Consider the following 27,664-nt stretch of genomic DNA (forward strand, 5'->3'; position numbering starts at 1 on the left):
GTTCTTGGATAGGGAAGCGAGAGGTACCGGGCCTGCTATTTGCAGATTATCTATTGATCTTGGCACTAACAGCAAGTGGGTTGCAAAAAGGGTTAGATGAGGTTGTTGAATACGCTAGAAGATGGTCACTTAGAGTAAATGTAAGGAAAACCCAGATAATGGTATGTAGGAAAAGGAGGGCCACGAAAGGAAATAAAGTTTAGATGGTAGAGCTGGAAGAAATCAGACCTGGGAAAGAATTGAGTGTATAGGTGTAATAATTAGTAATAACGGATCATGGAAAGATCAATGTAGGAGGGCCAAATTAAAGGGAAGGGGAGCACTTGCAGCAGTAGGGGTACTAGAAAATAAATTCTCGGGTATAAAGTACAAATTCCAGGAAATGGTATTCCAATCACTGGTAAATCGTAAAATGTTATTTGGGATAGAGGTATGGAGATTGGAGTAGGGCAGGAAGGAACTAAACCAAATGGTGGCGAAATTTAGTAACATTATGATGGGAGTTCCAGACTGTACGGCGAATGTGGGAGATAGATTAGTATGTAAAGAATCGATGGAAATTACAATAGCTAAGAGGGTGATTAAGTATTCGATAAGATTAGAAGAAGGGAGTGGAGAAGAATCAATACAAGACGTGTATAGACATCAGACAAGTAGGGAGAACGAAGGATACTGGGTGAATAAGTGCAAAAACTTTTAAAATTAGGGTTAGGGGAGTTAGAGTGTGCAGGATGGGGGGAGAGGAAAGAATGGGTATGTAAAAGTGTAAAGGGGAGTGTATCAGATATAGAAAGACAGAGTTAAACAATGGAATGTAGGGAGAGAGACTCGTTATCAGTATTAAACAAATTGGTGGAAATAACGAACCCAAGAAACGAATTTGATTGCAGAAAGGATAAAAGAGGTTTACATTGGTGGATAATGGAGGTTCCGAAGAACAGGGGGAGGGTAGAACGAGAAAATAAAGATAGATGTTTTTTGTGTGGGGAGGGTTGTCGGAGCTTCATATATAACCAATTCAGAGCCTTGGAGGAGATTAAAAATTAGGTGCTGAATAAGAAAGAGATAGAAAAAGTAGAAAAGAGTTATAAGATGACAGCATGGTTGTGTAGAGAGTGGGAGAGAGGAACAAATGTATCAAAATATTTAAATGCGGTTAGAGACAGATTTTTAAAGAAATTGAGAGAATAATACGTAGAATGGTGAGAGAGAAAAGAGGACAATAAAACAGGAGAGAGAGAAGATAGGGATAAGCGGAAGGAAAGAAATTAGGAAAAGGGAGGGCCGGAGTTACGTATAGAAAAGAGAATGGGAGGTGAGAGAAGCAGGGGGTGATGCGAGGAAGGTAGTAGATAGGCGAAATGGCGAGTTCAATATGGAAATGATGTCTTCAGAGAAAGAGGGAGTAAGATTTAGACGAATGTGTTATATACAATGCAGATACAATAAGAAGAGATTTGTATGTACTGGTAAAATAATGTATTAAGAGACGAGTAGGTAATATATAGATAGGGGTGATGATGGAAAACCTTGCAGTAGAGAGGAATAAGGCAGGAGAAAGAAAGCTGAGAGAGAATAACTGTAAAAAGGTTGTATAATTTTAAGTTGAATGAAATGTGTATACAGTGACTGGATTGTAGAGCACAAGATGAAAACACGGTGGAAGAACTGTAAGAAGACGATGTAAATTAGTAGAGAAGTAAGGAAACTATTGATATGTTTATAAAGTCGATGTTGTGAATCAAAATGAAGTCTTAAGAGAAGAGCTGTAAGATTTTGATATTATATATAATGTAGATACGGTAAGAAGAGTTTTGTATATATTGGTAAAAGAATGTATTAAGAGACAAGTAGGTAATATCTAGTTTGGGGTGAGGTTGGAAAACCTTATTATAAAAACGAATTAGATAGGTGAAATAAAGTTGAGAGTGTATCGGTAAAGAAGTTGTATAAATATTAAATGTATGGTACTGTTAAGGAAATGTGCAATTAGTGATGGGATTGTAGAGTATGAGAGGTAAATAACGTGGAAGAACTGTATGACGATGGTGTAAATTAGTAGAGAATAAGGAATCTATTCGCATGTTTGTAAGGTTGGTATTGTGAACTGTGTAGAGAGGACGAAAATTGTTGGTTGTGTATCTAGAGTGGTCGGATAGGAAGATGAACTGAGCAAGACGTTGATAAGGATCTTTTCCAAAGGAATGGTGATACGCACTGAGCAAGATGATAGTCAGTAGAATGAGTGTTATATTTATACAAGGTAGATAATATAAGAAAAGATTTGTAATAGGCCTATTGGTAATGGAATGGATTAAGTGTCTTGCGGTAATATTTGGAGCGGGGGGATTTGAAAGACTGTGTAAAAGTAGAAAGGAGAAGGGAGGCTGAGAGAGCAAATGTAGAAAAGTGTATAAATATTAAATTTATGGCATAGTTTAAGAGAATGAACAGTTAGTGTATAAATTGTAGAGGACAAGATGTAAATAAGGTAGATGAAGTGTATGTATGAATTGTAGAGGATAAGATGTAAATAAGGTAGAAGAAGTGTATGATGTAAGTAAGAGCAGACTGAAAGATACGGGAGGGGGTGCGGGAGGTATAAGAAGAGAAAGGGTGGGGTGGGACGGACCTAACCCAAAGGTAAAAGATTTAAGCATGCCCGCACTTAGGGAATGAGGAGAAGCAAGGATGGGTGCTGACAATGTGAAAGAAAGGCGACTCGTATAAAAACAAGCTGGTCAGTAGATAAGAACGTGACAGGTCACATGATTGATTGGCTTCCGCCTCATGTGATCTGCCACGCAAAGAATGCGAGTTACAAACATTGTCAGCTAGTTGTCGGTGGGAAAGACATCTGACCCACGAGGCGTGGCTGGTAGTGGTGTCACGGGCAGGACGGGCAGTTTTTCTTACCACGGGAATACCACGATCAGCCAGTTCTTTTAGATTAGTATTAGGCAGTAGAGATTCAGTTAGGGGTGGTGCCTTATATGGTGTCTGGTATTCTGCCAGTGTGGGGGCCACCAAGTTAGTTGTAAGGTTAGAGGGTGGTAGGGTGGGCCGTTACACGTGACTGGTCATCCGCCCGTGTAGGGGTCCGGTTAGTATTAAGTTTTAGACTAAACTAGTTGTAGATGTAGTTGTAGTGAAGCAGTTAGTCTAGCCATGTACTATTCTTTATTTATTTATACCGATGGTTTGTAACTATGGTGGGGTAAAAAGGATGTAATGTAATGTAATGTAATGTAATGTAATGTAATGTAATGTAATATTGATCCATTTGACTTTTAAACAATGCATAGTAACTTTTTAAGGATATCTCCCTTTCATAAGGCAATTATTTAGAGAAAGCCTTTGATGTAGTGAGTCGGGAGGCGCTATTTACTAGACTAAGGGAGATAGGGCTGTCGAAGAAAATGAGGGCGCCAATAAAAGGAGTATATGAGAAAGTACTGGTGAGGATTAAATTACAGGGAGGAGGGTTGAGTAAATGTATTGAGTCGAAGAGGGGAGTGAGACAAGGTTGTAAGCTGTCACCGATTATATATTTTTATTTTTCATAAACAATATTTAAGGAGACATGGAGGAGAGAAGTGGCGATGTCCTTGGATAGGGAAGCGGGAGGTACCGGGCCTGCTATTTGCAGATGATCTATTGATCTTGGCACTAACAGCAACTGGGTTGCAAAAAGGGTTAGATGAGGTCACTTAGAGTAAATGTAAGAAAAACGCAGATAATGGTATGTAGGAAAAGGAGGGCCACGAAAGGAAATAAAGGAACACTTCGTCTTGTAGCAGTCTGATGATGCGTCCCGTCGTGGCTTCAGGTATCGGAAAGGCCTCAACCCATCTTGTGAAGAGGTCAGTGATTACTGGGAGTCCTGTTTTACCCCGTGGTGTTCTAGCGTAAGCACCCATCAAGTCCAGGGCTATGACCTCACACGAGCGTTGTGGCCGTCTTCCTCGTTGGCTGGAATCTGCCTTCCGGTTGCTCGCAGGGCGAAGACTGACTGCGGTACCTGACGGTCCCATAGTCGATGTTCTTTGTCTATCATGTGGACTCGTAGCACCCATTCACGTTGTCCAGGATGTCTTTCCGCATGTTGACCCAGAAGAGTCTTCGTCGGATGGACTAATATGCCTCTTCGCCTCCTGGGTGTCCGGCTTCCATGCTGTCGTGAAACTTCTCGAGGATGTCCGTCGTGTGCTGTCTGGGTATCACCACTGCTGCAGGCGTGTTGGAGAGGTGCTACCTGTACATCAAGAGTCCTCCATCAACCCGGAAGTTCTTGTAGCACATCTTGAATTCCCTCGGGACAAGTCGACTATCGATGTTTCGTCTCCTAATCCATTGCGTCATGGTCCTACAGGGCTTGTCTCTGCCACTGTTTGATCACTGCCTCATCGAGTTCCTTCTTGATGGTCATAAGGACAGTTACCATAGGTTCACTCTCGAATTTTTTTGGGAACTCCCTCTTGACAATGGTGCTCCTAGCTTCAGGTTCCATCGCCGGGTGCCTAGATAAGCTGTCTACTCCTATGATCGTCGGTCCTGGGACGTGACACACATCAATATCAAATTCTGCGATTAACAGGGCCCTTCGCATCAATTTAGATTTTGAGCTAGAGACTGAGTTCAACAATTTGAGAGCGGCGTTACTGGTGTAGAGCTGGAACTTCGTTCCCTTTCAGCAGCCTCTGAATTTGCCCATGGCCCACACCACGGCCAAGGCTTCCTTCTCGGCAGTACAGTAGCGTTGTTCGGTGGGAGGTAGCTTCCAGCTAGCATACTCGATTATGTCCCTTCCGTCATCGTTCCTCTCCTGGAATAACACAGCTCCTAAGCCGGAGTCACTGGCGTCCGTCAGCAGGCACATCTTCCATTAAGGGTCGGGATGGGATAAACCGAGAGCGTTGCATATCGCTGCCTCAATGCATTGGAATGCTGCCTCTTCCTTGTTGGTCCATAGGAACGGGCGGTTGTCATGGAGGAGACCGGTGAGTGGTATAGCCTTCTCTCCAAAGTGTGGTACAAAGCTGCTATACCATCCACACAAGCCAAGGAACTGACGTACTCATCGCTTAGTCCGCGGGCGCTCAGCTTCCTCGATAGCTCGATTCTTCTCTGGTTGCCTTTCTAAGCCTTCAGAGGTTAGGACATGGCTAAGATATTCCACGCGAGACTGCGCGAAGTGGCACTTCTCCAGTTGGCAAGTCAGTCCATGAATCTTCACTCGTTCCAATACTTTCCTCAGATGAACAAGGTGTCCTAGAAAATTTTTGCTGTGAATTAAAATGTTGTGGAGATACGCTTGGAAAAATCTCCAACAATCCTGATAATACCTTATCCATCAGTTGCATGAAGGTGGCAGGGGCAATCTTCAATCCAAAAGGCATTACTGCAAACTGGTACAATCCTCTCGGTGTCATGAAGGCGGTCAGTGATCTAGAAATTTCCTCGACCTCCACTTGCCGTAATCCGGAGTTGAGATCCAGCGTGCTGGAAATTCTAGGCCCACTTACTTGTTTCAGCGAGACTTTCAGGTCAGACATGGGGTAGGCATCACTAACGATCTTCTTGTTCAACCTGCGAAAGTCTACATACAGTCGATAAACCCCATTTTTCTTCTTCGGTAGGACGATAGGTGAAGCCCAACAGGATGTAGACGGTTCGATGAGAACTTTTGCCCTTCCATCTCTCGAATCTTCTGGATGACGAAGTTGCGCTTATCTGAGTTTATTGCATATGGACGTTGCTTGATGGGTGAGGAAGTGCTGCATTCAATGGTGTGTGTTACCGTGGTAGTCCGTCTTTGTCAGGGATTGAGACGCCCTCTATGTCCTCTATCAGTGTAGCATTCTATGACAGAGACTACAGGGAGTTGTCTATCTGTAAAACCAGAGAGTTTGTACTACTAACAATAATAAAGGGATTTGTTTATAACTTGTAAACGGTCGTTACTCGCGAGGAACAAAATATAATACTGGTGCCGAAAACCCCGGGAACGAAGAAGCATCAACACTGGCATTAAAGAAGACTACAATGAACGGATATCTGTAAGAGATTTTCCTTTCCTTCACGCCGCGAGTATTAATATCACAAGAGAATCAACATCACGACAGACGGCAGATGAGTAGATCGCATTCTATTTATTCTGTAATAGTTAATTAGGAAAGTTGTTGTAAATGAAATAACGTTGAATGAAAAGGGTTGTAGTAAAGGGAAGCATGCCTATTGAGAAATGGTCAAGCTTACATCGCAATAGAAGTTTATAAGTGCATGGTAACTTAGAAGCAGAGAGCAGCCATCTTGAATATTATTACATACGTAATCTGCTGTTATACGAAGGTCATCCACGAATCAGTAAGGTACAGGTGCTGCCATCTGTCGGAAAGCAATACAATTACATTTCATAAACATCTATCAGCGCACACTCACAAACTTCTCCATCACTGCCATACTAGCCCACCTCAGGTCAACTTTCCCTTGAGTTTCACGATGACGGAAAATGAACAGCTGAAATGAACTGGACCAGAACCACCATTAAGGACAAACCTGACAAAGGAGTTAGCAGTACGACGAAAGATCTCAGACGACTTCTGGAAGCGCTGGACTAAGGAATACCTCATGGAGCTGAGGAGCTTTCACGAAGTTCGACGTCCTCGAGGTAACAGACCACATCTGAGAGTTGGAGACGTAGCACTCCTTCAAGAAGACAACCAACCACGACACATGTGGAAGAAGGCCCGCATAGTGGAAATCCGAGCTGGAAGAGACGGAGTGATCAGAACTGTGATCCTTAAGGATTCAAAGGGGACTGTGATAACTCGTCCAGTGCAGCTGGTCATCACCCTGGAGATAGACCAGGGTGGGGAGGATGTCAGGGATTGAGACGCCCTCTATGTCCTCTATCATGTAGCATTCTATGACAGAGACTACAGGGAGTTGTCTATCTGTAAAACCAGAGAGTTTGTACTACTAACAATAATAAAGGGATTTGTTTATAACTTGTAAACGGTCGTTACTCGCGAGGAACAAAATATAATACTGGTGCCGAAAACCCCGGGAACGAAGAAGCATCAACACTGGCATTAAAGAAGACTACAATGAACGGATATCTGTAAGAGATTTTCCTTTCCTTCACGCCGCGAGTATTAATATCACAAGAGAATCAACATCACGACAGACGGCAGATGAGTAGATCGCATTCTATTTATTCTGTAATAGTTAATAAGGAAAGTTGTTGTAAAGGAAATAACGTTGAATGAAAAGGGTTGTAGTAAAGGGAAGCATGCCTATTGAGAAATGGTCAAGCTTACATCGCAATAGAAGTTTATAAGTGCATGATATCTTAGAAGCAGAGAGCAGCCATCTTGAATATTATTACATACGTAATCTGCTGTTATACGAAGGTCATCCACGAATCAGTAAGGTACAGGTGCTGCCATCTGTCGGAAAGCAATACAATTACATTTCATAAACATCTATCAGCGCACACTCACAAACTTCTCCATCACTGCCATACTAGCCCACCTCAGGTCAACTTTCCCTTGAGTTTCACGATGACGGAAAATGAACAGCTGAAATGAACTGGACCAGAACCACCATTAAGGACAAACCTGACAAAGGAGTTAGCAGTACGACGAAAGATCTCAGACGACTTCTGGAAGCGCTGGACTAAGGAATACCTCATGGAGCTGAGGAGCTTTCACGAAGTTCGACGTCCTCGAGGTAACAGACCACATCTGAGAGTTGGAGACGTAGCACTCCTTCAAGAAGACAACCAACCACGACACATGTGGAAGAAGGCCCGCATAGTGGAAATCCGAGCTGGAAGAGACGGAGTGATCAGAACTGTGATCCTTAAGGATTCAAAGGGGACTGTGATAACTCGTCCAGTGCAGCTGGTCATCCCCCTGGAGATAGACCAGGGTGGGGAGGATGTCAGGGATTGAGACGCCCTCTATGTCCTCTATCATGTAGCATTCTATGACAGAGACTACAGGGAGTTGTCTATCTGTAAAACCAGAGAGTTTGTACTACTAACAATAATAAAGGGATTTGTTTATAACTTGTAAACGGTCGTTACTCGCGAGGAACAAAATATAATAGTCTTATTTTATTGGTGATGACTTCCGGAAAGTCCTTCAAGGCGTGTCTCAGTCCCTCTTCTTTACTCGGCCGAAGATGTGTTAACTGGATATCTCCCAGGTTTACGTTAACTTATGTATCCTTGCGAGTCCGGGGATTTCCATCAGGCGAGGTGACCCTCAGACATCTGTCTTTTCCCAAAAAGACTTCTTGAGCACCATAGTCTATGATCACCTTGTATTCCACCAGAAAGTCATGACCTAATATGATGTCCGGTATCAGGTTCAATATCACTGCAACATCGATTATAATAGGCATGTTTATGCATTTAGCGGTTAGGATAGTCTCTCCTTGGATGGAACAGGTCACCCCGTCCGCTGCTCCCACTACCCTTCCGAGGTGGTGAGACTTCATAGGCGGTAGTAATCTGGCAACGGTCCTGTTAACAAATGAATGGATTGCCTTGGCTGTCGAGTATGGCTGAATAATTCTCGTTGCCAATCATTCAGATGATAGCTGGGTGGGGTTGGCCTATTCTACTCACTATCTGACCAATCCCTCTCCTACTTGACCAGCGTTGCTTATCTGTCAGGTCTTGAGGCGTATTCCTGTTCTCGGGCACACACCCCTTTAATCCAGAATGGGCCGGACATAGTTTCTCCGACGTCCAGTTTGGGCACTTGTTCTTCAGGTATCCCGCTCTTTCACGCTGGTAGCACTTCCTAACTGCGCTGGGCTCTTCCGTAGCATTTCTCTTATGTTCCTCCTTCAGCTGGGCGATGATTCTGCGAAGATCATCTAAGGATCCGGGTTGTGATAATTTCACTAGGGGCCGAATCTTATCGTGGAGTAGCTCTGTGATATCTGGGAAGATCTCGTTTTCGCTCCCTTCCCGATGGAAACGCTTGAGGAGTTGGTACTTCTCTAAGGAGAAGGCGCTAGCTCTTATGCCACTGCGTTGTGTCTCAGTCAGTATCTTCCTTTTTACGGAGTTCTTCACCCCTTCGGAATTAAACCTATCGAGGAATGCACTCGTGAATTCCGTCCAGTTTAGATTTAATCCCTTCAAGTTGTTCCACCAAGTAGAGGTTTCCCACTTTAACCGCGGAGTGATGAGTTGCACGAAGATGTCCACTGGTAAAATAGTTCTTCCTAATAGGTTGACCGATCCCTCGACGAAGCTAGTTGGGGTCTCCTCCAGTCGCCCGTGGAATTCCGGAAGGCTCTTTGTAATCACCTTCGGGGTCTAGGTGTGCTGTATTGCCGGTTAGGTTTGAGGAGTTTAGAGGTGTGGCGGTATGTCCTGTTTGAGTCAATCTATTTTCTACTGCGTGAAGGATGCTTTCCCTTATATTCTGCACATCTCCCTTGGTGGTCGAAGTCCGGTTTTCTATCCTTCCTTCGGCAGCAGAAATACAGCTCCCAAGGTTTCCCTCGACGGCGGATATACAACTTTCAAAATTTCTCTCGATGTTACAAATTCTCCCCTCAACCTGTTGTTTTACGCCGGAAACCTGGATTTCCACCCGCTCCTTGAGGTCCAAGATATCCCCTTCCAGCTGGCTTACTCTACTATCGATCTGGTCAACCTGTCCAAGTTTTGACCTGGTGTCGGATATCTGCTGCCTTAATTGATTGGTGACGTTACTATCTCGTGATGAAATTTTGTCATTTACGGTTGAAATGTTTGATTCTAGGCCCTATTCCATATAGTAAACCTTTGTATACCCTCGTGATATTTGACCAGTTAAAAGTGAGTTACATTGAGAAATTTTGTCTGAAATTTTGCCTGAAAGTTTGTAATTCTGTTCCATAATGAGTGCCTGCAACATGGTCATTTTGGTTATATGTAACTCATCTTGCCATTCGTCGTCATCTTCGTTGTCTTCGATGAAAAATTCTTCAGGATTTTCTCCTTTTTCCACTAGGTCTTCCCGTAGTCGCGCCTGTACAGATTTCTTCTTCCCGTTCGTCGGAAGATCCCTCTTGGTAAGTTTGTCTTTGAGCTGTTTTATTGACATATTCTCTAGTGTGACTTGCATTTTGGATTACAACACTCGTATTCACTCGTAATTTTTTACGTCCTCGTCACGGTCGCCAATTAACGTATCCACACTAACGCACAGAAGATGCTGTGAGTTGGTACAATGAGTTTTATTTGCATATATACATAAATTACACACTCACATAACCTTAATCACAATACCACAACAAACACTTCCCTTCGAAACTATCAACAAAGCCGCCGTTAAAAACAACTGCCAACACAGCACACAGAGGTTACAACCTTGGAACAAAAACAAAACAGTTGACTGCGTACAAGCATATCACTTCGATATGGAGACTGTGTTTTGCTCCATGTCAAACTAACAACTTCTAGTCCGCAATGACCCAAACTCCACATTAAATTACACATTAAATCACTTTTTCATCATCACTGTTACTCGCAATGTCCTCATTATGTAACTTCTTACCCTGTTACCGTTCACATATACTTAACTATACTATCACAGCCCCTATAACTTCCTCCTTCTTAACAACCGAACCATCTTTCCTTATTAACAACCACTCAATTATCTCAAACTGTCAACTTTCTCGTTACCTCTCGTTGCTCACTATAAACATACATATCACCAAATCTCTCCACTTTCAGCACTTTACCAACCATACTCCCCTAACCTTCCAACTATATCCTTCTCACCTTTCCTTAAATATCATCATTCTTTACGCACCACCAACACCAATTCTTAATCATCCTCCACATTAAATTATACCACCACTTTTTACTCCTTCAATAAATACCATACCATCTCTAAAATTTAATCACTCTTATTTCAACTACACCACCAAATCTATCTCTTTCAAATGACAATACATTTTCACCATAAATTTACTTCCTTTTATACAACTAACATAAACACTATACCACTTACCGTAATCACTCTCACATATCACCAAATCAACCGCTTATGAATAACAATCCAATTACACTAATCCAAACTCCACATTAAATTACAATTCAATGGCTTCCTCTCTATACCAACAAATCTACCTCTTATACCAAAACAACCTCACTCCGACACCTTCCAAATTATACTTGTTTACCAAACACTTCCACATATAAATTAAATATACTTGAGTCCACCATTAAGTTGCTAAAGGTATATTCACTTAAAATACTATCATTAACTTGCTAATAACTCACTCATAATTGCAGTTAACATAAAGACACATTCATTTAAAATATCGTACTTTTATCTCGACTGTATCAAAACCTCCCTACACTATAATTTCATCATTCTTCACCAACCAAACCCTAAAATACAGACACATACGATCTAAAACTACTTTACTATCTTTTCCTATAATACCACCATGTCTTCAACCACTGTTTCCTTATTTACTTACTAACTTATTAGAGTTTTTACTTCTTGTGACTCTACCCTCTTATTTTTTCTTCATTCCTCACATGTCTCTTAAGCTCCTGCTTCTTCCTTTGCTCATATACAGCTCTATTCTCTGCCTGGTTTCTGCTGCTCTTTCCTCTACACTCTGCACATCCCTTCCTTCACTGCATTCGCCTCTCCGACATTCCTCTTCTCTGTCTATGTCCCTAGCTGTACCCCTAAGCCTTCCTATTCTTGCCCCGTTGCCGACTACACTTTCCTTTTCACTATGTACGATCGCACTTTCACTACGCTCATCTCCCTGCCTTTCCTCGCTTAACTTCCTGGCTGTTTCCTCCTTCCCTCGCCCCTGCCAACTTCCGATAACTGCCCGATATTGATCGACACAAATCATCTTCCTCTTCACTCCCGCCTTTCTTCTTCCACGCATCGCTTGCACTCCACTCCCGCGGTACCGGCACACCCGACTCAGCACGTCTGCTCCTGCTGGCTGTCTAGGTAAGATTCAGATTGCGAAATACATAGGTTATAATCGATGAAAAGTTCTTAACCATTCTAGTGCCTTATTGCCATTCTGGAATTTACAGCGTGTTTCACAATTTCGGATTACGATTTATATATACAGGTAAGAATAAATAAAATTAATTTACTGGTATTTACACTGACTTAGTAAATGTCATGGGATAGTCACCTAATAGCGTGTGGAGCCACCTCTGGCCCTGTGAACTGCAGTGAGACGCCGTGGGAGGCTAGTCGACAATTCCCTGGTAGTCCTCTGGACGCAGCTGACACAAAATCGTTTTCAGAGCGGCCGACAATGCTGGTCTGTTCGTGGGTGCAGGATACATGGCACGGAGCCTGCGTTCCAGGACATCCCAGATATGCTCGATAGGGTTCATATCGGGGCTCCTTGGTGGCCATGGCAGTCGTTGGACCTCCGCTGCATGTTCCTGGAACCATTCTCGGGCGACGTGGGAGTGATGTGGCGGGGCGTTATCATCTTGAAACACCGCAGAACCGTCTGGGCGCTGGAAAGCCAAAAATGGGAGATGTCTCCGAGCAGCTCAACATACAGCGTACCATTCAAAGTCTCTTCCTGAACAACTAGAGGGCCCATTCCATACCAGGAAAATGCACCCCAGACCATAACAGAGACACCAGCGCCCTGGACCACACCTTCGAGGCAAGAGAGATCCATCGCTTCATGTGGTCTGCGCCATACACGGTGCCTCCCATCGGCATGGTGCAGTTGAAAACGTGATTCGTCCTACCATATCACGTTACGCCATTGTTCCAGTTCCATCCCTGGTGACTAGCGACAAATGTGCGTCGTTGTGCCCGATGACGTGAGGTTAACAGATGCACCCGTGTGCGGCGCCGGCTCCTATACCCCATAGAATCCATGTTCCTACGGATTGTCCACTGGGAGACGTGTCTAGCACGGCCTGTGTTGAACTGAGCCGTGATTTGTTGCACGGTTACCCGTCTGTCACTATTGAAAATCCGTCTCAGACGTCGCCGGTCACAGTCATCGAGGGTGGCTGGACGGCCGGTCGTTCGTCTGTTGTGGACGGTGACACCCGCATTCAACCATTCATAAACACCTTGGACACGGTTGATTCTGTGAAGCCGAATTGCCGCACCACTTCCGAAATCGCACTTCCCATCCGTCGAGCACCGACCACCATACCCCGTTCGAACGTTGTCAGCTCACGACGACGTTCCATGTTACACCTGTCACATGCACAGCCACTGCTCACAAGGTCTCCTACACAACTGCCGCTGCCACAGGGGGCGTGTGGTGCGCAGACAACACACCTGCGCATCAGTGCTCCGCTATCCCATGACATTTGCTCAGTCAGTGTATATTAACTGCTATCACTGTCTATGTACAACATATGTTTCAAACATAACATCACACACACAGCACGATCATTCATCTACATAAATAATAACAATAGGCCTACTAATACTAAATGGAGGTACACTTCATAGCTATACATACAAGTAATAATAATAATAATAATAATAATAATAATAATAATAATAATAATAATAATAATATATATTATTATTATAGACTGCTATGCATTTCAGCGTTCAGTCTGCAAGCCTCTGTGAATTTACTAAACGTCGCCACAATACTCTATTTGCAACTAGTGCTGTGGCCTCATTTAGTTCTATACCTCTTATCTTTAAAACGTTAGAAACCGAGGATAACCATCGTCGACTTGGTCTACCTCTACTTCCCTTACCTCCATAACAGAGTCGATTATTTTCCTAGGTAACATATCCTACTCCATTCGCCTCACATGACCCCACCACCGAAGCCGGTTTATGCGTACAGCTTCATCCATCCAGTTCATTCCTAAATGAGCCTTTATCTCCTCATTCCGAACACCCTCCTGCCATTGTTCCCACATGTTTGTACCGGCAATCATTCTTGCTACTTTCATGTCTGTTACTTCTATCTTATGAATAAGATATCCTGAGTCCACACAGCTTTCGCTCTCGTAAAGCAAAGTTGGTCTGAAAACAGATCGATGTAAAGATAGTTTCGTCTGGGAGCTGACTTCCTTCTTACAGAATACTGTTCATCGCAACTGCGTACTCACTGCGTTAGCTTTACTACACCTTGATTCAATCTCACATACCATATTACCATCCTGGGAGAACACACAACCTAAATACTTGAAATTATCAATCTGTTCTAGCTTTGTATCACCAATCTGACATTCAATTCTGTTGAATTTCTTACCTACTGTCATCACTTTAGTCTTCGAAAGGCTAATTTTCATACCATACTCATTGCACCTATTTTCAAGTTCCAAGATATTAGACTGCAGGCTTTCGGTACACCTGCCATTACGACCAAGTCGTCAGCATAGGCCAGATTGCTTACTACATTTCCACCTAACTGAATCCCTCCCTGCCATTTTATACCTTTCAGCAGATGATTTATTTAAACTACAAACAGCAAAGGTGAAAGATTATAACCTTGTCTAACCCCTGTAAGTACCCTGAACCAAGAACTCATTCTACCGTCAATTCTCACTGAAGCCCAATTGTCAATATAAATGCAATTGATTGATTTTAATAATCTACCCTTAATTCCATAGTCACCCAATATGACGAACATCTTTTCCCTTGGTAACCTGTCTTGTGCTTTATCTAGATCTACGAAACATGAACACAACTGCCTATTGCTCTCGTAGTATTTTCCAATTACCTGGCGCATACTGAAAATCTGATCCTGACAGCCTCTCTGTGGTCTGAAACCACACTGGTTTTCATCAAACTTACTCTCAACGATTAACCGCACCCTCCCTTTCAAGATGCCAGTGAATACTTTGCCTGGTATAATAATCAATTAGATACCTTAATAGTTGTTGCAACCCTTCCTGTTCCCTTGCTTATAGATAGGTGCAATTACTGCTTTTGTCCAATCTGAAGGTACCGTACCTTACCAACACTCCATGCTAATCTTACTACTCTATGAAGCCATTTCATCCCTGCCTTCGCACTATACTTCACTATTTCAGGTCTAATTTCATTTATTCCTGCTGCTTTATGACAGTGGAGTTTATTTACCATCCTTTCCACTCCTTCAAGTGTAATTTCACCAACATCATTTTCTTCCTCGCCATGAGCTTGACTGTTCTGAACACCACCAGGAAGATTTCCTTTTACGTTGAGAAGATGTTCGAAATATTCCCTCCACCTCTCCAGTGATTCCCTGGGATCTATTATGAGTTCACCTGACTTACTCAAAACACTGTTCATATCCTTCTCCCCTCCCTTACTAAGATTCTTTTTTTACTGTCCAGAAACGTTTCCCTGCTGCTTGACCTAGTCTTTCCAGGTTATTACCAAAACCTTCCCACGACTTCTTTTTGGATTCAACAACTATTTGTTTCGCTCTGTTTCTTTCATCTACGTACAAATCCTTGTCTGCCTCGGCCCTTGTTTGGAGCCACTTCTGATAAGCCGTCTTTACGTTTACAAGCTGCTCTCACTTCATCATTCCACCAAAATGTTCGCCTTTTCCCATCTTTACACACAGTTGTTCCTAGGCATTCCCTTGCATCCCTGTATGCCACCCATTTTCTTTCTAGATCCTGAACCTGCTTACTGTCTACTGTTCGAAACTTCTCACTAATCATATCCATGTACTTCTGTCTAATTTCCTCGCCCTGGAGATTTTCTACCCTTGTTCGTTTGCAGACAGATTTCACTTTCTCTACCCTAGGCCTAGAGATACATAATTCACTACAGATCAGATAGTGGTCTGTATCATCGAAAAATCCCAGGAAAACTCGTACATTCCTAACAGATTTCCTGAACTCTAAGTCGGTTAAGATATAGTATATTATGGATCTGGTACCCCTAGCCTCCCATGTGTGGCGGTGAATAGGCTTATGCTTGAAGGATGTATTCTTAACAGCTAAACCCATACTAGCACAGAAGTCCACAAAAGCTTCCAATTCCTATTAGCTTCCATATCCTCCCCACATTTACCAATCACCCTTTCGTATCCTTCAGTTTTATTTCCAACTCTCGCATTGCAATCGCCCATTACCACTATTCTATCCTTGCCGTTGACCCTGACCACGATGTCACTCAATGCTTCATAAAACTTGTCCACTTCATCCTCATCTGCACCCTCACATGGTGAATACACGGACACAATTCTCGTCCTAATTCCTCCAATTGCCAAATCTACCCACATCATTCGCTCATTTGCGTGTCTAACAGAAACTATGTTGCGTGCAATGGTATTCCTGATAAACAGTCCTATCAAATACTCTGCCCTGCCCTTTCTAACACCCGTCACGTACACTTTACAATCTCCTATCTCTTCCTCGTTCTCTCCTCTTGCCGAATATCACTTACTCCTAGCACATCCAGATGCATCCTCTTAGCTGACTCAGCCAGCTCTATTTTCTTTCTTCCATAAACCCCGTTAGTATTGATAGCTCCCCATCGAATTCCATTTCCTTCGTCAAGTTGTTTCCAAGGAGTCCCTCGCCTGTCAAATGGAAGTGGGACTCCGTTACTCCCATAGTTCCGAGGCCTGCTTAAAATGTTCTGAGCTCGGTAAATTCATGAAGCAGGATGCTACCCTACTTACACATAGTCCAAGTCAGGATCTCTCCTCTAACGGGTTATGGACCAACGGTGGATTGTATAGTCCTAGTGGCCTGAGCACAAGGAGGGCCACGACTCAGAATATGTCCGATATGCCCACACCCATTCCATAGCAAGTGGTATTCCGACTCACAGGACCACTTACTACGCCACTCAGCCGTTGCTCATGGTTCACGAACCAGGACGTGACTACAGTAACCCACACCATGAAATAATAATAATAATAATAATAATAATAATAATAATAATAATAATAATAATAATAATAATAATAATAATAATAATAATAATAATAATAATCACGTCCGTAAAATAATAATAACCATCATAATTCGAGCTCGACATCTGTATTAGTTACCCATGGGTGAGAGAATGTTGTTTTCAAGTTATACCTGTTATTGCATTCTCGTCAAGTGGAGTGAAAGCATGACACTGCACAATAGTGATGGGTTGCGACTGGAATCGCGAAGAGTTGATTCCATATGCCTGGGGAATCGGGTACCCGATTCCGGAATCGATTCCGAGGAACTAGTAGCACCATCTGTGATGCAGATACGTAAACAATTGCAGCACGAATGTGTTCTGTAATGTGAGTTCATTTTGGTTTATAACCAGGTTATTTTACAAGCCATGCCTGCTCTCATTGTACTGTCCTGGAGTTATACACTAAAATGCGACTGTAATTTCATCAGAAAATATGATTTTCTGTTTGAAACTAATCAAATTGTATGGATTGTAAACAAATCAAAACTTATATGGGGATTATGACATAATATAACACTACTATTTCAAAAAAATACAAATTGTACTAAAGCGACAACCTTAACTAATGTTAAGCTGTGATGAAAACAAAAATAGTAATTCTGACAGCTTCTCATAATAATATTTAGCATTAGTATGAAATTGCTTCTTCTTCTTCTTCTTCTTCTTCTTCGTTTTCTACCACTTTTCCCACATCCGTGGGGTCGCGAGTCGAACTGTATAGCACATGTTGATTTGGCCCGGTTTTACAACCGGATGCCCTTCCTGACGCCAACCCTGTATGGAGGGATGTAATCACTTTTGCGTGTTCCTGGGCTGGTTGGTAGTGTAGTGTGTTGTCTGAATATGAAGAGGAAATGTTTGGATAAACACAAACACCCAGTCCTCGGGCCAAAATAACTGACCAGAGCGATTCAAATCCCCCACCCGGCCGGGAATGGAATTCGGGACCCTCTGAACCGAAGGCCTCAACGCTGACCATCCAGCCAATGAGTCGCACAGTAACACGAAATGTATGTTGCAAATTAAATGTAGGTAACGGAAGTCAGGTATGCTCTGAAACAAGTTGTGTACTTATTAAAAATGTGACTTAATTCCACAGACTTTATACGATTATATACTAGCGATATTTGAAAACCCCACTTATATACGGAAGACTGACTCTAGTGAGTGCGCCCAGCACACTCTGGTGACGTCATCGCGAACCGATTCCTCGCATGCGACATTGAGTGCGACTGCGGAGTCTTAGGAACCGATTCTCGCGATTCCAGGCGTCATTCGCGCACATCACTACTGCACAAAGGAATAGCGTTTGTTAGATGGTAGTTCTCTGCAAGTGGTGTAGGTTGTGAGATACTATAAAAGAGGGTAGATACAAGCAACACTCTCGGCAATTGAAGACTGGACGGCGCACGATGCGAATCGCTAGACGGCAACATAGAGACAAAGTAGCACAAGGCAAATGTTCTAGTTGAGAATAGGAAGTGTATTAACGGACTCATCTTGAGCAAATGGTAAGATTAATTAGTGTTCCAATAGACAAGAAGTTTAATTTTAACAGAACAGTGATGTGGGGTGTGCGGAGGTGATCAGTAGACCACAGAACAGACTTACACGTGATTGGGTAATCAACTTTCAATTAGGAAATATAAGGGCCGGACTAATGCGCAGATTGCAGGAAGAGCAAAGTAATTTCCATTTCCTAAATTACGGTATCATTTAATGCAAGTGCAGTTAACGTGTGTCAGAGACGACCTGCCTATTTGTCTGTGCCAATTACAGAAGCAATCCGGATGACCCAATCAAGCAAAGGGCATCAATCCAGCACGAGAATAGACTTGGAGACCTCAACCATGGAATGCAGTAGTGTGGTTACACAATAAATCCTTATGACGGCCTAGATGAAGGAACTGAGGGACTCAGAGGAAACCAGATAAACTGGAACAAATTAGAGCATGAATTACGAGTAGATCACATTCAAATGTTTATTCTCATACATAGGAGTCTTAGTTATGCCAATTAGGCAAATCAATAATGTTTAATATAATGTGTTTAGGGCCGATGCATGTATTAGTCAGTGTTTAGCTTTGTGTGGTTTATTGTGGTAATGAGGGTAATCAGTTAATTAGGTTTGTTTCTAGAATTATTTATGTAGGTTTATTGGGGTCTTGATAAGATACATGGGAGCTCATGGTGTAAAGATCATTGTGTAACCAAGGACGGAACTGCCTTGTCAGTATCCAAACTCAAACCTAGAACTAGGAGCATTCGGGTGACCTAAGGATAGAGATTGCATGCACTGCTAGATTTAAGGCATGACATTTCAGTGAACCTGTGAAAGCAGAGGGATGTGTTTTCCCATCGTTGAGATAGAAGGGTCTTCTAGGAAAAATTCAGCAGGCTAACCTATGACTACACTTGCGACTCGAACGGCGGCTTGTTAGATGCGAGGATAACAAACGTTCGAGTATATAGCAGGTAGCCTAAGATAAGGGAATGAATAAAGGCATATCCGATTAGGTTATATAGTCTGAGGGTGTGTATCCCAGACATTAAAGTATTGAAAGATTATTTGAGTGGTTCATAGCGCCAGTCCTGCGAAGGTTTTGTATACCGCTGTGGAGCAAGAAGTTGCCATAGGTGAGGGTGAAGAATAGACACAGCTGGTAGCATGCCCTTACCTGACAGCTCACACCAAGTACCGTTGTTAAGAAAGGAATGTGAGGGGAGTTAACAGTTGCCCAGCCGAGAAAGAATGTTTGTTTTCGTAACCAGCTGGAGTTTCATGTTTTGGAGAAGGAGACAGCAAGTAAAGGAACCGCTTACATGCCAGTTGGAGCGGTGGCTAATGATCGTCCTTACAGCAGATAGGATGTGAGTTCAATGCAAGTTCAGACCATCAAGAAGAGCGTACTATATTTATGTATTTTTCTTGCAGGTTCTGAGTATTATTTGTGATGACGTTATTTGTTGTTGATGTTCATGTGTCTTGGTATTAATTGTGTGTCATAGTGTTGTCAATTGATTAAGGGTCACTAGCTCGAGTGCTACTCAGGGATGAGAGGTTTTGTCTTCATCTGTTGATCATAGGCCAGGACCAATGCTAGAATCAGTGTTGTTTTGGGGAAATACAGGGCCAGTCCTGAACAAGTACTTTATTGTATTTCATGTATGCCTAATTTACTGGTAACTCTCTTTATTAACTTGGTGAGTGCGAATCATACTACTTTTAATATCATGAACCGGAACGTTAAACTACGAGGCCCTTGGCCGAAGTTTGTTTCAATTTACTGGAAATCAAATGTCGCGTCCAAGTAATCAGCTCACATTTCAAACAAAATCAGTTTCATTAATCAGGTTTTTAGACACAATGTCATGATACTGCTTTTCTGCAAGCTCCTTTATTTATGGATGGTATTTTCATTGGGGATTTTTCATCTGATCCTTGTGTTTTAGATTAATGAATCCATTTACCCCTTATCTCTTGATTCTCATTCACGATTATGTATTTAGATCCATGCCCTACTGAAATTTTATAGTATTTTATTTAGTTTGATTACCCACTTCGAACGTACCACATTCTCTACTGACTAACTAGCCAGGAAAAATTTGGAACAGGTGATAAGGTACAATAACACCTCAATTTTTAGTAACTGAGACAAGGATATATTTCACCTTATAGAATGGCACTAAATCCCGGCCCCGCGGTGTAGGCGTAGCGTGTCTGCCCCTTACAACGAGGCCCGGGATCGATTCCCGGCCAGGTCAGGGATTTTTATCTGGATCTGAGGGCAGGTTCGAGGTCCACTCAGCCTACGTGATTAGCGTGAGCAGCGGTCGCTTGGTAGGCCAAGGCCCTTCGGGGCTGTAGTGCCATGGGGTTAGGTTAGATTAGTATGACACTAAATGTTTTAAAATCCTGAGAGAAAAAGCAATGATCATATCCAGCTGAAGAAGTTTTGCTGTCTAACCAATACCTCCATCAGCAACAGGTATGTCATTTATTATATAATAAATAATAGTTATTGTATTGGGAAAGAGCATTCATGCTTACCTCAATTTTTTGTAAGGCTTCTAACTTTTCTTTATCTCTCTTTAGTTCATTGATATATACAGCAATGTCCTTCATGGCATCATTTGCTTCTTCTAACCCTCGATAATCTTCATGATTCTGTTAAAATGGAAGTTCCTTTGTCAATTAAATTTTGTAAGATATATATATATATTAGATTAGCTGTATTTTCCTAAAATATTCTCCCCATTTGTTGATAGCAAACAAATAATTTGTTGGTATTTATTGTCTAATTTGAATAATATTTAAGACAAATAAAAGCATATATACTATATTCCATACCCTTCAAAATGTAATCAAATAAGTGCAATGATTAAATCATGGTTTTGATGCTCCTTGGATTCTTAGGGGAATAAAGTTTGATTTTAAAGTTAGCAGCTGAAGAAATATGTGAGAAAGTGAGTAAAGTAGTGATTGGTATTACAACATGTGGTGGTCTTTAAATTGCTGGTGTTGAAATGATTTTGGCATTTGATATTAGATATAAGTTAACGTATGGCAATAATAATAATAATAATAATAATAATAATAATAATAATAATAATAATAATAATAATAATAATAATAATAATAATAATACAAGATTAAGGGACTGGCAAGTGCCGCTGCGGAATAGTAATACGTAGTAAGCGTGTAGAAACTTACACTTCAAACACCAAAAAAGCATGAACACCGGAAGGCGTACAATGGAATCGCATTGGCATACTATATTTCCAAACAACCAAACATGTAGTTTCCGAGGTGGTCGGAGCAAGCCAAATGTACACATAGCCAATAATAAACTCACAACAAAGCAAGTTTTAGACGCATAATAGAGGTCTAAAATATTTGTGAACTCCAGCCAGGAGTGTGGAGGACGGAGTAATTAAATAGGATGACAAATTCATACAATAACGTAAGACAACCACCTCATAATAGCATACACGATAGCTTGTACACTCCGAAATCATTATTATAAAACAAACCACTCATCTCACTAGTTATTTAGAAGAGTATGTAGGGAGCGAAAACCGGGATTATTCCAGGAGGTGTTCCATGGTAGGTACCAATTTAAACAAAAAAGGAGACATGGTAAAAGGAATGAAGTCGCTATTGCAAAAGGACAAAGAAGAACAAAATATATTTATATGCAATAATGTATCTACAATTTTTATACCGAATAAAATTCAATCAATCACTACTGATCTGCATTTAGGGCAGTCGCCCAGGTGGCAGATTCCGTATGTGTTGTTTTCCTAGCCTTTTCTTAAATGATTTCAATGACATTGGAAATTTATTGAACATCTCCCTTGGTAAGTTATTCCAATCCCTAACTCCCCTTCCTATAAATGAATATTTGCCCCAATTTGTCCTCTTGAATTCCAACTTTATCTTCAGATTGTGATTTTTCCTATATTTAAAGGCGCCACTCAAACTTATTCGTCTACTAAAGTTATTCCACGCCATTTCTCCGCTGACAGCTTAGAACATACTACTTAGTCGAGCAGCTCGTCTTCTTTCTCTCAGTTCTTCCCAGCCCAAACTTTGCAATATTTTTGTAACGCTACTCTTTCGTCGGAAGTCACCCAGAACAAATCGAGCTGCTTTTCTTTGGATTTTTTCCAGTTCTTGAATAAAGTAATCCTGGCGAGGGTCCCATACACTGGAATCAGACTCTAGTTGGGTTCTTACAAGAGACTTACATGCCCTCTCCTTTAAATCCTTACTACAACCCCTAACCACCCTCATAACCATGTGCAGAGATCTGTACCCTTTATTTACAATCCCATTTATGTGATTACCCCAATGAAGATCTTTCCTTATATTAACACCTAGATACTTACAATGATCCCCAAAAGGAACTTTCATCCCATCAACGCAGTAATTAAAACTGAGAGGACTTTTCCTATTTGTGAAAATCACAACCTGACTTTTAACCCCGGTTATCATCATACCATTGCCTACTTTTCATCTCACAACATTATCAAGGTCATTTTGCAGTTACTCACAATCTTGTAACTTATTTATTACTCTATACAGAATAACATCATCCGCAAAAAGCCTTAACTCTGATTCCACTCTTTACTCATATCATTCATATATACACTGACTGACATAGCAAATGCAACACCAAGAAGGAGTGGTTCGAAAGGGATGAAAGTTGGGGAAAAAACAGAGACGGCACGGACGAATAATTGATGTTTATTTCAAACCGATATGCAGGTTACACAATGCGCACGGCATCGACTCAGTAGGATGTAGGACCACCGCGAGCGGCGATGCACGCAGAAACACGTCGAGGTACAGAGTCAATAAGAGTGCGGATGGTGTCCTGAGGGATGGTTCTCCATTCTCTGTCAACCATTTGCCACAGTTGGTCGTCCGTACGAGGCTGGGGCAGAGTTTGCAAACGGCGTCCAATGAGATCCCACACGTGTTCGATTGGTGAGAGATCCGGAGAGTACGCTGGCCACGGAAGCATCTGTACACCTCGTAGAGCCTGTTGGGAGATGCGAGCAGTGTGTGGGCGGGCATTATCCTGCTGAAACAGAGCATTGGGCAGCCCCTGAAGGTACGGGAGTGCCACCGGCCGCAGCACATGCTGCACGTAGCGGTGGGCATTTAACGTGCCTTGAATACGCACTAGAGGTGACGTGGAATCATACGCAATAGCGCCCCAAACCATGATGCCGCGTTGTCTAGCGGTAGGGCGCTCCACAGTTACTGCCGGATTTGACCTTTCTCCACGCCGACGCCACACTCGTCTGCGGTGACTATCACTGATAGAACAGAAGCGTGACTCATCGGAGAACACGACGTTCCGCCATTCCCTCATCCAAGTCGCTCTAGCCTGGCACCATGCCAGGCGTGCACGTCTAAGCTGTGGAGTCAATGGTAGTCTTCTGAGCGGACGCCGGGAGTGCAAGCCTCCTTCAACCAATCGACGGGAAATTGTTCTGGTCGATATTGGAACAGCCAGGGTGTCTTGCACATGCTGAAGAATGGCGGTTGACGTGGCGTGCGGGGCTGCCACCGCTTGGCGGCAGATGCGCCGATCCTCGCGTGCTGACGTCACTCGGGCTGCGCCTGGACCCCTCGCACGTGCCACATGTCCCTGCGCCAACCATCTTCGCCACAGGCGCTGCACCGTGGAGACATCCCTATGGGTATCGGCTGCGATTTGACGAAGCGACCAACCTGCCCTTCTCAGCCCGATCACCATACCCCTCGTAAAGTCGTGTCTGTCTGCTGGAAATGCCTCCGTTGACGGTGGCCTGGCATTCTTAGCTATACACGTGTCCAGTGGCACACGACAACACGTTCTACAATGACTGTCGGCTGAGCAATCACGGTACGAAGTGGTCCATTCGCCAACGCCGTGTCCCATTTATCGTTCGCTACGTGCGCAGCACAGCGGCGCATTTCACATCATGAGCACACCTCAGTGACGTCAGTCTACCCTGCAATTGGCATAAAGTTCTGACCACTCCTTCTTGGTGTTGCATTTGCTCTGTCAGTCAGTGTATATAAGAAAACATAAATGTCCAATAGTACTGCCTTGAGGAATTCCCCTCTTAATTATTACAGGGTCAGATAAAGCTTCGCCTACTCTAATTCTATGAGATCTATTTTCTAGAAATATAGCAACCCATTCAGTCACTCTTTTGTCTAGTCCAATTGCACTCATTTTTGCTAGTAGTCTCCCATGATTCACCCTATCAAGTGCTTTAGACAGGTCAATCGCGATACAGTCCATCTTGCTGGAATCCTACAAGTTGAGCTTCAGTGGAATAACCTTTCCTAAAACCGAACTGCCTTCTATCGAACTAGTCATTAATTTCACAAACATGTCTAATATAATCAGAAAGAATGCCTTCCCAAAACTTACATGCAACGCATGTCAAACTTACTGGCCTGTAATTTTCAGCTTTATGTCTATCACCCTTTCCTTTATACACAGGGGCTACTATATCAACTCTCCATTCATTTGGTATAGCTCCTTCAACCAAACAATAATCAATACTTCAGGTATGGTACGATATCCCAACCCATTGTGTTTAGTATATCCCCAGAAATCTTACCAATTCCAGCCGCTTTTCTAGTTTTCAAATTTTATATCTTATTGTAAATATCATTGTTATCATATGTAAATTTTAATACTTCTTTAGCATTAGTCACCACCTCTACCTGGATATTATCCCTGTAACTACCAATATTTACATAATGCTGACTGAATACTTCTGCCTTTTGAAGATCCTACATACACGCTCTCCTTCTTTCATACAATGTTGTTAACTTTTGAAATACTTGAACGGATTGCAACGTTTGATGCTCATTAACTTAGTATTTATCTAACACGAAAACACTAGTAAGAAAATTAATCTCTAAAGATATTGACTAGAATTTTGAACGGATGATTCGTTCAAGGTTAACGAATAGTCCAGTTCTTCTCATCCAAATCTCTTATCTATTCTTTCTTTTTTGGAAGAACGACAATTTGGTTACAATAAAATTTAAGCTAAAAACGCTTAAAGCTTCACACATTTACAGATAACACCTCAAGGCCACTTTACAAGGACAACTTCCAGGGTTGTTGATAAAAATTGACAATGACATAGAAATATTTTATCAATCGATTACCGGTACCCAAAAAAACAGTGGCGGGAAAAATGTACAGGACGGGCGAGGAAAAGGACGGGAGGAGTCTTCCTCTTTTGGATTCAAAGTCTTTTCAAACAGCACCAAAGAAGAGGCGCATTAGTTCCCCTGACGAAACCCTCACATTTGTCTGTCCTCCAGAAAATGTCCACACAGAGAACCTATCATGCCGCACGCAAACGAAGAAAACAGTTTATAATTATTAAAAGGGGGAACTCACTTATGGTGAGGCCACCAGCAACAATATCAGCGGCATAGAATTTTATAAATCACACCACACCTAAAGGGCATAAAATGTTATGCAGTTCGAAATTTGAATTTTATAAGATATCCAAAATAATACTTGCTCACCCAGCTCAGCGTTGCGAAGTGCACTATTCCAGAAGGTCAGAAAAATAGAAAAATCATACGGGCCAGCCATACGAAATGACGTCTCCCTCCACACAAGTCCGTCAACCGAAACCTGACTGACTCGCTCAGTTTTATTTACGGGGGGCCCCCGTAGCCAGCTCCTCCGCCGTGACCATCGACTCAATCTACATGGCCTGTGACATGCTATTAATTTCTAAGAAGAAAGAGATAGCTGGGTAGAGTGGAAAGTGATACAAGGAGTATCTGCCTGTTTCCATGTCGGACACGTTACCAGGCTAGATTGTGTTGGTTGGATAGTATTAAGGTATGGTATTGAAGGGTCAGGGAAAAACCACATAGGCAGAAAGAAGAAAGAGCCTACATGTAAAACCTGACTTCTTTTGATAGCACATGCAAGGATGTGGGCGGGAGCTAGACCAGAGTTTGTGTTAGTTAGGAATATGTGTCAAACATAACCATTTCCTTGCCATTTTCTGTTATTATGGGGATCAGTCCTTCTTGTCACTGCCTAGTGCGGCTCGGGTTTGCTAGCGTCTGGGCTCTGGGCCACAGGGACTCCACCAACATGTTAAAGGTTAAATACTGTTTCATTTAAAGTTGTGTCCACACTTATAAACATGTTAAATGTGACAGCTAGTTCATCATATCAGTTTGTGGTAACACATTCAGGTGGTGTCTTGCTGTGGCCCAGAGCCCAGACGCCAGCAAACCCGAGCCGCACCAGGCAGTGACAAGAAGGACTGATCCCCGAGCGAGTCCCTCCTTTATAGACATCAAGGTACGGAGCGCGAGAACATACTAGAAGGATGACGTAAGACGACGAAGAACAGGGAAGGCAGAGGCACAAAGTCAAGCACAGTATGCAATATGCCGGGAAAGCAGGGGGAATAGATTGAACAGCATAAATCACAGGCCGGTAGTAGCAGCGACGGCAGGAGAACGGCAAAGATAGCTGAACGAGGTGGGAGAAAGGTAGTCCATTAGTGTTATATGTCAGTTGAGAGCACGTAACATACACCGCCACCAAGTGTAATCCAAAGGATGGGTGGTCAGAGCGTCACGAATATCCATGTGACCCAGAGAGGCACCATCCTCGGAACACGATGGTCGTAGACGGAGACAGCAGCAAAATCGGGAACAAGAAAGAAAAACAAGAGAAGCAGAAAAGTAAGCAATACCGAAAGACATAGAGAAGATATGAGAGGGGATAAAGGGAACGAAGAGAAAAGAAAGAAAAAGGGGTGGGAGAGAAAAGGGAAAAAGCGGAAGGAGGAGAGGCAAGAAGTTGAGGACGGTCCGGACCGTATACAAAGTTAGATTACAAAATTACAAAGTTTGATTACGAGGAAAATAGAGTGGCCTTTAGGATATATATAGTGTTACATGTTACAATTAATCCATCATCCAATGATAAAAAGAGAACAAACAAAAGACATAAAGGGCGAAAATCCATGGGAGAGTCAGGCACAAGGTATGGTGGGTGGAGGGAGCGAAGCTGAATGAGCAAGGGAAAAATATATTTTACAAATGCATACCGAGGATACTCAAGTACGGACAGAAACATAAATAAAAAACAAATGAGAAAGAAAAAAGTTTCAATAATCAAGAGTGAGGCAGACCACACATAATCCCTCCCCAACGCAGAAAGCTAAGTAGAATTTTTTCAGAAGAG

The 27,664-nt window shown here is 42.5% G+C and overlaps 1 protein-coding gene across 6 annotated transcripts in view; it reads right to left on the bottom strand.

Moving 5' to 3' along the window:
• LOC136858486 (protein vav) overlaps positions 1-27,664 on the bottom strand; it is a 705,311-nt gene that overhangs the window by 367,958 nt on the left and 309,689 nt on the right. For all 6 annotated transcript variants that reach the window (XM_067138064.2, XM_067138062.2, XM_067138063.2 and 3 more), the window contains one exon: positions 20,965-21,081. In XM_067138064.2, coding sequence (XP_066994165.2) covers positions 20,965-21,081 — 117 coding nt within the window. The remainder of the gene's footprint in view (positions 1-20,964; positions 21,082-27,664) is intronic.

The sequence above is a fragment of the Anabrus simplex genome, chromosome 1, assembly GCF_040414725.1.
Source record: "Anabrus simplex isolate iqAnaSimp1 chromosome 1, ASM4041472v1, whole genome shotgun sequence".
Classification (NCBI taxonomy): domain Eukaryota; kingdom Metazoa; phylum Arthropoda; class Insecta; order Orthoptera; family Tettigoniidae; genus Anabrus; species Anabrus simplex.